Source organism: Copidosoma floridanum, unplaced genomic scaffold (assembly GCF_036245765.1).
Source record: "Copidosoma floridanum isolate Cflo_tuat_1 unplaced genomic scaffold, Cflo_Japanese_pri ptg000014l, whole genome shotgun sequence".
Taxonomy (NCBI): domain Eukaryota; kingdom Metazoa; phylum Arthropoda; class Insecta; order Hymenoptera; family Encyrtidae; genus Copidosoma; species Copidosoma floridanum.
Genome location: NW_028321891.1, coordinates 1,878,882 through 1,891,225, shown reverse-complemented (window position 1 = coordinate 1,891,225; position 12,344 = coordinate 1,878,882). Strand labels below are relative to the sequence as shown.

General features: G+C 42.5%; 2 protein-coding genes across 2 annotated transcripts in view; one reads left to right on the top strand and one right to left on the bottom strand.

Annotated features, from left to right (window-relative positions):
- The window catches only part of LOC106638222 (uncharacterized), a 79,933-nt gene extending 71,247 nt beyond the window's left edge, over positions 1 to 8,686 (top strand). Inside the window, exons 2-3 of the mRNA XM_014351297.2 lie at positions 4,398 to 4,438; positions 7,670 to 8,686. Of these exons, the coding sequence (XP_014206783.2) occupies positions 4,398 to 4,438; positions 7,670 to 8,665 (1,037 nt within the window). The 3' untranslated portion in view covers positions 8,666 to 8,686. The remainder of the gene's footprint in view (positions 1 to 4,397; positions 4,439 to 7,669) is intronic.
- A 1,769-nt stretch (positions 8,687 to 10,455) lies between these two features.
- LOC106638163 (uncharacterized) lies at positions 10,456 to 11,836 on the bottom strand. Its single transcript, XM_014351216.2, has 4 exons — positions 11,693 to 11,836; positions 11,132 to 11,418; positions 10,894 to 11,057; positions 10,456 to 10,667 (listed from the first exon to the last, which is right to left on the bottom strand). Exons 1-4 carry the CDS (start codon positions 11,834 to 11,836, stop codon positions 10,456 to 10,458), a joined length of 807 nt encoding a protein of 268 aa, XP_014206702.2.
- Between the last annotated feature and the right edge of the window lie 508 nt (positions 11,837 to 12,344).

Sequence of the window (12,344 nt, the reverse complement as noted above, 5' to 3'; positions counted from 1 at the left end):
AACCCGCACCGGAGGGTCTATCATAACTCCAACTAGTTTTTCATCAACACTATGTAGATCGTATTTACGAGAAGCATTTTATATGCGTTATCCGATGGTCCAGAAGCTAAATTGATTAACCATCGGGTACCCGCTGGAATTCGGTTTATGGAAGCATGTATGTTGCACTCGACGCGATGTGAAATGTAGAGCTCGCGTTGCTGTAGGTACAGTCGAACTGATTGAGGAATTCGGTGATTCGTATCTATCTCGAGTGCCAGGCATTTGATTGAAAATAATCATACCATTTTTATCAGTACTGAGTAGTTAAAAAAAAAAAGGTTTTTATTTTGGGTATTAACTATTAAAAATACGTGTTCAAAAGTATGAGATATTACAATACGTAGAGATCAGTGTAAAGAATTGTATAGCGTTTATGCATAATTTCACGCACACTCACATTATCTTTTTATTCTTATTATTTATTCATTTTTTTTGTAATAAACGTTATTTAAGGAAATTTTATAATTTTTCAGATTTTTTTGAAAAACAATTACTTTTTTGAAAGTCCAAACAATCTATGTAAAAAAAAAAAAAAAAAAAAAAAAGCCAAGGGACCCAAAACCTACAAACGAGCTTATTTGTTTCTGTTCAACTACGTCTCTTTACAGGAAATCTTGTGATCTTTCAGATTTTCTCACATGAAACGTCTTGAAACAGCGATGAAAAGCTGAAAAATAAAATAACCAAACATCAAAAATCGATTTAATTTAAAAAAAGAAGGGGGAACCAATTTTTTTTGGATAGTGATGAGAATCACAAAACAAACCAAAATATCAATCTGAATCGATATTGTTCGTGGGAATCATCAAATATAATCTATTACGCACATTAACACACAGATAGACCCCTTTTTGCCAGAGTAGTAAAGTTGTACTTTAATTTTAAAATTCAGCTTCCCCTTGGGAAAATAAAAAAAATTATCCAAAATGTCACCGAAACAATCGTATTATTTTTCATTCTCAAATTATTCAGTAAACATTGCTATCTTTCATGTAATATAGATTGACACGTACACATTATCACAAGCACACAACGTATACACCGGCATTTTTTAAAATGAAATTGATTATCAGCTCCTTGTACAATACCACGCGAGACCGCATCTTTTAATTACTATGTGTCCACAATACCACCAATGAAAAATTGTGCCTCTATGCAATGCAATAAAAACATTTCATTGAACTCCCATTGATGAAGCGGTTTGTTGTATTTCCGTGATTATTCCACACTCACCGATGAGAAATAAATACGCGTCGAGTCTAACAGCTCAATCGGATCTTAATTAAACTGCTGTCTAGCGTTGCGAAATCGCTTCCCGGAGCGTCTTGATCGGGACGAACATTTTTCTGATTACGTTTATTTTTTTATTTTTTGGTTAAAAAATGTACAACCCACGTAAGCAGGATCCGACGCTTCGAATATCCTTAACCCCCTCGCTTGATTCGTCTTACGTAACAAGATATTATACTTGGGGATAATGAAAATTATGGAAAAATCGCACGTGTATACTTTTGCTATAAACTTGAAAAAAAAACAAAAAAATTGCACTTCCCCCCGTTTATAGTTACGTAAAACATATAGACACACGTGTTCCAAGGTACACAACAAAGTAAACTAAAGTAAAGCTACCGTAAACTGCGGGACATTAAATTTTTTTCAGCATCACGAAAAAGCCCGTAAACTCGGACACTTTCTCAAAACATATATAAACACGTAATGGTCATAATGGCCTTTTCACAAGCTTGTCATAACCACGCATACATAAAAAAAAAAGCCCAAAAACTCGGCAAAGTTGATATTGAAAAAGTTGCCTCGTCCCTCCGCAGTCCCTTCGTATACCAGTAGGTCGCGCAAGAAAGTAAAATCCGATGCATTACAACGCGCGCTCGATGCACGATTCCGCACCAGCGCAGATATTACCCGCTCGCGGAAAATCATAAAGATGGAACGATCGCTCGAGAAAAGGGGGAAAGAAAAAAATCGGAAAATACGGCAAGCGCCGGTCTTCGATGTAAATCACTTCCTCGTTCGTGCCACGTGGGAGCACGAGAAAAGACTCGGTGCGTATAAAACCGATCCCCTCCCACCCCCGTAAGCCTCTATACATCCCAAAGAGCGCCGCTGCCACCAGTTTTTCTTTCCTCAGCCTCCAGCACTATTACTTTTATTTTATTTTTTTTTTCAATCACCGCAGCCTTAGTAAGCGATACGGCTCTTTTTTCCCTCCCGATTAGATGCGAGCATCGTATACACTTCTCCGTCGATTCACCGGTGAAAGCACTCCCCGCGAGATTCACGAGGCATGCACGTGTATGGGTATAAACAGTCGTGGTCCGTGGCAACTGATTGACCCGTGCCGTGGAAAATCCACGGAGAGCCGGCGATCGTAGAAAGTAATGCAAACGCGACTAAATTACGCGCGTAGAAAGCGACTCGCATGGGCACGTGATATTTTTGTGTAAATCGAGTGACTCGGCAATAAGCACCAGAGAGTGACGGACGAGGAAAGGGATACGGCTATGAGCCGACAGATCGTTGGCGATGATAGCGAGGAAGCGCGAGGAGGCGAAAATAAAGATTTGCACGAAAACTAAGCTCGAGTCAATGGTTTTTCAATCGTGCCTCGCACAGAGGGGATATAATATTTTGTTACTACAGGCGAAGTAGGTGCTTGGGTTACGTTGGCGAAATGGAGATTTGGAAATCTACAAGGGGATAAAAAAAAATATTAATTGCCCATTGAAAGGTATAAGATTTAATTGAGAAACCATAGCGCGGTAGGATGGTGTTTACGGCTTCTTTAATTTACCGATAAACGCGTTGGGATGCACCTATATTGTTTTCGGAATCTCAAAAACTTTGATTTCTCGCGTAGAGTGGCGTTGCTGAAATATTCAACTATTTTCAATGCTCACCAGCTTGTACATTTAATTCACAAAAAATATATTCCATTGAAAAATAATACTGTGTTGAAAGGAGTGAGTCAAGGTTGATTAGTCTGCCGTTACATGCCGGGGATACCATGATTGCCCTTGTACCTATCACGCACGCAGCTCCTCGGCGAAGGAAAAAAAAAAAAAGCTAAAAATGTGTACAACCCATGAATAGGATATCTTGTATTATTCGCATAATAGAGACAACTAGCAGCGAGCGATCGACGGGCGAGAGCATCGTGTCATTGAAAAATGAGGCCACAAAGGAGGCGCATCGACGTATACGATTCTCTCGTGTAATAACAACATCAGCACCTGCCTAAGAGGGAATAATACGCGTAACGAGGAGGAGGGGAAAAAATGTCGATGGAAAATGAATAATGCAAACTCATACGGAGAAGAAAAAGGAGGAGCGTTGGGAAAGGCTCGCGGGTTTTTTCACCATAACATATACCACTGCCGCGGCATTGTCACTTTCGTAATGATAATTTACGCGCCGCTGGATCGACGGGCCTTCGCCTCGATCGTATTTGCATGTGCCCTCTCCCTCCCCCCCCTACCGACGAGTAAGCACATTATTCACATACACATCGCGCAAATAGCGTCTTTTGTTTCGCTTACAGGGGGGGGGGGGCTCGTAAAAAGATAATGAGTTTTTGTAATAATGGAGACGCGCTGTGCGGTTTTCAAATTTATTTGGTGCGTTTAATCGACGTTGTTTACGTCCTCCACACTTGCCGGCATCCTGAGCTCGACTGGGTGACGAAAGAAGTATACCCCCACAACCCACGAGGAGGTATTTTACAAGACACGCTCGTTAATGACCGTTTAACGGCGATAGGATTTAATGCGATTCGTCGTTTACGTGATTGCGGGATGAATATTTTTAATGGACGTCGAATTTAGTTCATAAAAATATCCATGGTGTATCATGTCGACGATGAAAAAAAAAAAAAAAAGTAAAATAAAAATGGTTTTAATTGCATTGGCTCCGAGTTGTGAGTGATTTATGTCCGAATCGCGTGAACTCGGGCACTTCCTTTGGATATTTTTTTTCCCAATAGCAAAGGCACGGAAATGGGACTTGATATACAGGTATTGTGGTAATTAGCGACGATTCGACGTAACCGAATGATTTTTAAGGGCGAAAAAAAAAAAATTTACGTTTTCTAAAACGCCTCGTTTGCTTTATCCATAAACAAGAGTAAGTATATACGCGTGTATATATACGTATAGCCTTACAATGGGACTTCCTTGCAATAAACAGCACTAAAAATGACAGTGAAAGTTACCTTTGCACACGCGTGTATACTTGTACGCTTACGTGCACTTTTCCAACATTAATATACTACACCCGCGTTGGCGCGCGAGTTTAGTGCGAAATTTAATTTAATGCGAGACGAACCTTCTCTTTTGTTTCAGATGGAGCTACCGTTCCCCAGCAGTCAAGAACCGGTTACGAGGTAAAGTATCCATGCATATATACATACAAACGACGTATTTTCTTTGCTCTGTAAGAAAGGGAAAATAAAAAGAGGGGGGGAGGGGGCAGAAAACCAGATATTACATCCGTAGTGTCACTTTTGTGGGGCATCGGTATGGCACTGAGCGATTCTCGATTGTGGAGAACAATACAATAATGTACACGTGTGGGCGCGCTAGTGCTCGACATCGATAGCGTGGATAGTAGAGGAATCTCGATCGGCGGTACGTGGAGCGATAAAATCATAAATTCTGCATCCCACGAACTATACAGCTGTGTATATGTGCGTGTAAAGGATAAGAATCGGTCGATTGCGTTACGCGATTCATAGAAAGCATTCGGGATCGGATCTTTCGACGATTAGCCCTCGATTTTCGGGTGGTTGAATATAAGTTTGGTATCCGAGAAAAGTATTGTGAGCACGCGCTTACGAAACGATTTGGGATTCGGTGCAGCTCTTGTAGTACACATTCTTTATCTGATTCTTTGGATATAAAGTTGTAAAAGTTTATTGTTACCATGTTATGAAACTTCTTGAATTATAATTTTTACCGAAAGAGAGTATTAATTTAAGAGAGAAAAATTATGATGAAATCTAACAAAAAAAAAATGTAACTAATTTCTGTTGCAAAATATTTTATTTTTTAGTCTCAAAAGGCAGATAGACGCCATTGACAATATAAATAAATTAATAAAATTAATCATACAAAGGAAAAATAATCTTTTGTCCTCATCAGCCTTTCTCAAAATGTATTGGATAAATTAAAATGTAAATAAGAAAAAATTTCAAAGTAATGTAGAGATCCTACGAGGACTGGTTATAATTTATGATATAGACGATTTGAACCATACACTGTGTACCGGTTTAAATACAAATGAGAAAAAATATCAATTGTTATGTCTCATATTATACGGATGCAGTGCAATTTTTTTTTTTTTTTTCTATTTGAGGAAGTAAAAAACAATTAGCGCATCTCTTGGGATCTTCATTATTTTAGTTACACGATTTGATCGAAACGCCGTTGGCCTAATCGGAAATAACTGGTAAAATCGTTTTAATAACTTCCATCAAAACGTAGGACGAAAGGAGCAAATTGCACCGAATCGTAAATTTTCTCTTGAAATTACGGCAATCATAAACGAATTAGGCCCTGCGAGATGAATTATGGGAAGAAAATCCCATATACCTACATTACCTACCCGCGCTCAACTTAATAAAGACACTTGAAAATATACAATCCAGGAAGAAGATATATACCTGCCAAGCGATTTCTAAACCATATCACCGAGGGATCACGTAATCGCAGAGATTCAAGAGTACACACGGGACGTTTTTCTCTTACACCTGTATTCCATGCACATACAGCGTCTTCCAGTATACAACTTTTATGCCCCTCGATATTCATATAACTTACACCGCGAGACATTAAGTGCCGCATTAATCTTGTTCGCCTGTGATACCCCGGCCGCCGTAATTCCAAAAAAAAAATTTTACGACTAAAATTCGCAGCTTTTAATCGCGCGGGGATTATTATTGTACAAATAGAGGCAAAACGAGGGGCAATTTGCAACGCGATACTTATATATGCATACAGGAGGCACTAAAAATCACTCCCGAGTCCTACACACCGGAAACCGTACGTATACAAGCCGCGATATAAAAAAAGACATCAAACTATCTCCGTGGCCATACTCTCGTACACCGAAGCTACCTCGCGACGATCATCAATCTCTCGGTGCTCTGTCCCACGACCTATGTGCAATCACAATTTGTCTTGGATGCAGATACATTGAAATCGGCGAGAGATCGGTTCCAAGAAGGTGACTGGAGTCGCCTCGTTAGGGCTTTGCAAAATAGAGATCTGTTTTCTAAAATAAGAAAACGCCAAGGCGAGGGGAAAATTTTCACGTGGGACCGTGAATTAGAGCCCGGAGGAGGTGGAATGAATTTTTTTTTTTTTTTTTTTTTTTTTTTCTTGGTAATTATAAACTATAAGCTCAGAAAAAAAGTCACACTCAGAGTTGCAACTATTACTTACCTGAATTATTTTATTGAATACAATAGCGGGCAATTTTTCAATCATCCGCGTTATTTTGATAGAGCAACGATAGTATCCCATTTCTTCATAAATACAATAACGGTAATCACGATCCGAAGTGCATGAGCAATGTTTCGGCTCGTGGTGTCGAAACAAATAACGTTGGTTCTTGTGAATTGTTACCCGTATATAGTTACCAAAACCGCGATCTATTGCATCGTGCATTATGTAACGCAACAAAAGGTACCAATCAAACTTACTTTTTGCAACCAAGTAACGATCAAATCGATAATTGTTCAGCATCCCCGTGTAGAGGATAGTGAGGACTGATGGGAAAGAAAAAGTGTGTCCTCCTATCCTCAAAAAACATTATTTGTCCGGTCTAATGCAAACTCGCGGTGTAGAAAGAGACAGTCGTACCGTCACACAGACCCAGCAGATTCGTAACAATACTATAGGCGCGCCTGCCCGGCGTGTTGCAACTGTTGTTCGCCTCCACTCGGGTGTGTAAGATATGCGCTTTATTTGAGGCTCGTCAACTGCCATGGTTGTTCGTGTGGGTGAGAAAGTACAAAACCAAAGGGGGAGTCAAAGATAGGGCAAAAAGAAGAAAACGCGCGAGCGCGCCTGTAATTAAACTGTCCGGCTGCAATTAAAATTCCATCACCCGGTCGCCGTGCCTTTTTTCGCGTGTACCTACACTACGGACAGGCAATAAACGCTCTCTCTCTCTCATCGCGCTTGGAGTGGCTGTTTGCACTTGGACTGGCCTCGAAAAATATGCCGGTCTCGTTAGGGGATTCAACGATATTACGTGCAAGGGATTACCGGATTAAAAAATTTCTGGGTCTCGTTTGACAAATTTCTGCCTCCCAAATGTTTTTACCCCTCGTTGGACGAAGAGGTGACGTTTTTGTATGGTTGGGTATTTCGTTTGAGTTATTATATATATTACGTGTAAGCTTTAAAAAATAAGTGCTTCAAACGATCTAGTTGTGGTTCGATTACTCAATTCGTACACGCGAACGTTATAGTTATATACACTATTCATACAGTTCCCTTTGGTACTTAAGGAGCTCGAGGGTGGACACGTACCTTAAACCGTGTGTTGCCCTTTTTTTCTTCAAACGCAACAGTACGTATGCGCTCGAGTACAAAACGTTCCCTTGCAGGACTCGGAGGCAGCGGCATCGGAGACCGGAGGCGCGGAGGAGGCCTACGATGACGGGGACGACTCGGACATGTACATGGAGCCGGACGGCGCTGAGAGCACCCACGCCGACGACAGACACGAGCCCGAGGACCCACCACCGCTGCACCACCAGCATCGCGACGAGTCCGAGCGGCCCACCATGCCCCACATGACCATAGTCGCAATGCGGCCGGCCCAAACCTCCATCCAGGTGACCTCCAGCGAATCCACCGAGACATCATCCTCCTCGTCGACACCCACAGCTTCCGGCCAGCCGGAGGAGCGCGAGGAGGAGCGCAGCCTCGAGACCGACAGCCAGAACTTCTTCCCGTCGTTCGCCGAGCTGTTCGGCGGGCCTCGGCTCCCCTTCACCGAGCACCAACAGCAACAGCAGCGCTACCGGCCGAGTCGCTTCCTCGGCTACTTCCAGCGCGACAGCCGTCCCTACGCCGTGGCCGCCTCCTCGGCCAAGGAGGGCCACCAGCCGGCGATCCTGGGCTCGGGCAACTTTGGCGTCATCCGTGGTGGCACCTACTACCCCGAGGACAAGGAGACCGACGAGTACGGGCTGGAGGACGCGCCAGGTTACGGCCCGTTCTACCACGGGGCAGGTCGGGCCAGGCCCTCCTACTACAAGAACCCGAAGCCCCAGCCCGTCCACGGGGGTGACTTTTTCGCCAACTTCCGGGACTTTGCCGATATAACAGCGCCACCCAAGTCGAGCTTCTCCCACCTGTCGGTCGTCTACGCCAACAAGAACGGCAGCAGCGCGGGTCGGGCGCCGGTGGACCAGCCCAGGAACATCATCGAGACCCTGAGGATGCTGGAGGAGGAGGAGGAGGCCGGGACGACGGAGACGCCGCCCCAGAAGAAGCTCAGCCAGGGCAAGAGGAAACTGATGAAGATCAAGAAGTACCAGGACGAGAAGGCCAGAAAGTCGCGCATGACCATCGAGCCCCTGCTCGCGCTCAGCTGAGCTACTCGCTCGCGACGATGAGCTCATGTACCTATACTGTCAAACGTGTTGTCATTTTTTTTTTTTTTTTCCCTTCACCGGTCATTTTGTTAGTTTCATCGCGGCGAACCGAGTTTTTTTTTTTTGTTGTCACGTGGAAGGATCCCTTTATCAAATGCTGTAAAAATTCTCATTCGCGGACGATCGAGTGTGATGACCTTTGCATTTCGATCGTTCATGGCATTTGGAAGTGGGTTTGTTTGGCTCGTGACGGTCCATTTTCCGACTTTCGAAAAGTCAGATGACACCTTTTTTTTCCTTCCCGAGGCCTCGCGCGAAAAAGTATATCGGAATCGAAAGAAAAAAAATGCCCCGCGTGCCTATCATATACACACACCACAAGTGATGTCTTTCGCATTTTTCATCATCATAATCATCGTCATTTCTTGCGGCGTCAGAAATCCATTTGTGATTTCTCGATCTGCTGCCCTGTATGCGTACGTATTAGTGTTTAAGAAAAATTGTCGATATGGAATGGTTATTGTATATTGTATCAGACGGAGATTTTTGGGCGATATTCGCGTGGTTTCCGAACGGCGCGAGTATCGCGAAAATTTCCAACCACTATTTTTATACAAGTTTAGAGTGTATTTATCTATAGAGCTCATCTACCCTACACTATATGTAATTTCTTGAATATTTAAAAAGCGACAATCTACCTATCGAGTTTGAAGTTTTATCGAAAATCGAAAAAAAAAAAAAAAAAAAAAAAAAAAGTAGTTCCAAGACTGAGTTTTTTTTCATTTTCCGCCAAGTTGAAATTTTATTTACTACGCAATAAATACTGCTTTTTTAAACTACATATACATACATCCTACTATTGTACACCAGAAATGTGAAATTACATACATGAGAAGCAAAAACGAAACAAAAAAAAACGCGTCGTAATTACGAGCAAGTTAGCGATTGTCGTTGAGTAACGAAATATCTCATGTACATGCGAAATACGAGAGAAAGAGAAAACAGATTAATCGAAAAAAAAAAAAAAAAAAAAAAAAAAAAAAAGAAGCAGAGCAAATACTTACACTAGTATAATAGCGACGGAACTCCGCGCATTGTAGGTATGCAAGCGAAGCGCCCTTGGAATTCCGCGGCTACTGCGCTGACCTTCGCCGGGAGACAAGATCTCGAGCAGCCCATTAACTAGAACGCGTGGGTGGCAAAACCTACCGCTCATTGTATTATAACCGTACAGGGAGAACATTTTCGAAACACGCGTCATTACCTTCTTTTTTTTTTTTTTTTTTTTTAAATCTTTGTAATAAAATCAATGAAATAAAGTAATTGCAAAAAATTTATTCACATTCTTACCATAGAACTCACAATTTCACTGTACAAAAAATACCGATATATCAGAGTATCAAAAATATCAAGAAGAAAAAAAGAACTCGTGAAAGATCCTGTGTGCATTTTTATTATGTTTGTTGTTGACTATATATTGTAGCGATAGACGTAGATATTATATCCGTGGAGCGAAAAACATTGGAAACCCCTACACACAGAGTAAAATTTGAAGAAAAAAAAAAAAAAAAAACCCAAGAGTATAACTACACTTACGAAAGCAAAACAATAATTTGCCCCCTCCCATGAATTGGCGGTGTCGAGACAAAACCGTACAACATAAAAAATGTAGATGTACCACGTTAATTTTGTAAGATCACCATCTATACACACACACATGTCATGTACCCTTCGAGTGATCTTTCATCGTATCCACGGCCAGCGCTCGGCAACAACAGCCGTCCCACGAGCTACTTCATTATTTTACTCATCATCGATATCATTTTGCCGATGCCCTCGTGAATGTCGGCATTTGTGGCGCAAGAGTCCATGAACGCCGGGGTAGTAAAGACGTTGTGTTCCTTGCACTCGGTCGCCCCTTTCGCGTCTTGCATGTCGATGTTGGCCCCCATCGACTTCGCCTGCTCTATCGCTTCCGAATTGACGTACCGTTCCTTGGGACCTGTTGTTTTTGTTGTTATTAACGATCACGCGTGGTGAGCGCATCGATCGGACGCGCCGATGGAAGATCACGAGAACTTTACGCAAATATCATTATAATATTATATATTATGTATACATGTAATTTTTAAATGGTAATTTTTGTAAATAAAACATAAACTTATGTACAAACGAGGCGTCATTTTCATTTGGATCCCGAATTTCAGGGAACAAAAATGTATACTCACAGTCCTTCCCCAGAGTCACCCTCGCTCCCTTGAGAACCTTCGGGATCAACGCTGCCGCTATGCAGATGCCGCCGATCGGTTTGTCCTGGCAATTGAACTCCTCGATGATTCTAATCAAATCGGGGAGCAACACGCAGTTGCAGCCTTTGGCGGCAAAATCGCTCCTGCGGAAGATGAAGAGGAAATCGATAAGTTGAAAAAAGTTTTAAAAAAAAAAGAAGGTGTAAAAAGTACCCACAGTGTCCTCCCAACGCCAAAACCACCGGGAATGACGAGGCCCGCGTGCTCGCACGCCGAGCACTCGCAGAGCGACTTGATGTTACCCCGAGCTATGCGCGCGGCCTCGACCAGGGCGTTCTTGTCGGGGCAGGCCTCGACGTCCTTCGTCAGGTGATTCATGGGCGAGCAGATTTTTATGTCCGGTGCGAAGAAGCGGGTCTCGTAGCCCTTGTGGCTCAGGTGGATCATCGCCGACACGGCCTCCGAGACCTCCGTGCCGTCCAGTACACCGCAGCCGCAGAGGATCTATTTTTTTTTTTTTTTTTATAAACGTATCGGTTCGTGAATCGGAATGAGGAAAAAAACAACGCGGGTGACACGGATGGGCAGTGGGTGCAAAAACAGCTTCCCACGGGAATGATGTCGATCGCCACATCAGATTTGTTGCCTATACATTCGATGCTTGTATACATACGATGGGGTGTATCGCGCATCGACGCGTTGGTCTCTACTACCCCGGTGTTATCTCGAGATGAAGAGATAAGTTTTCAGGTAATAGATGATTTGTTTATTTGTTTACCATCGCCACTTTTTTGGGTCCGCATCGACACGATTTTTTCTTGTGATTGATTTGACTCGTGTGCAATAGGTTAGCCGTCGGTGCTGTGACGAATTTCGCTGCATTGTTTAACAACAGTCGCGCAGTTGCCGAGTACGGGAGCATATTGTTGCTGGTGGTTGATACTTTCACTTTTGAATTTAGATTTTTTTTTTGTTCCTTCTTTTTTTGTATTTACGTTACAGCAACTCTCTCATGGTAAATTTATCGGGGTTCGGTGAAAAACGAGAATTTTGATACTTTTGGCGTATACGAGCCTACCGAGTGAATGTAACTGTTTTTGTCGAGATATTTTGTTTTAAAAGTATATGCAAACTGTAAACAACAAAATCGAAAATATAATTACGCATTGTTGATTCCTCTGGTGAAAATAGCGCAAACTTGGTGTAAAATTTTTTAAAATTGGCAACTAGAACCGACGGATGGTAACCACAAGCTGGAGTAGGATGCTTACCCACAGCCGGTACGCATTCCCCGCGCAACAAGAGCGTAGTGAAGGCTCCCATCGACGAGATGGTAGCACCATAGAAATAGTCGGCGCCACGGACTGAAATGGGATATAAGCTGGTGTGTAAGGTAAGCAAAAAAAAAAAAAAAGATTTGCGTGAAAGAT

Excerpts from the sequence above, each read along its gene's own strand:
- LOC106638163 (XM_014351216.2), bottom strand. The coding sequence starts at position 11,836 with ATGCTCCCGTACTCGGCAACTGCGCGACTGTTGTTAAACAATGCAGCG. Across the intron at positions 11,419-11,692 it reads GACCCAAAAAAGTGGCGATG|ATCCTCTGCGGCTGCGGTGT; the intron begins GTAAACAAATAA and ends AAAAAAAAATAG. Across the intron at positions 11,058-11,131 it reads TTTGGCGTTGGGAGGACACT|GAGCGATTTTGCCGCCAAAG; the intron begins GTGGGTACTTTT and ends CATCTTCCGCAG.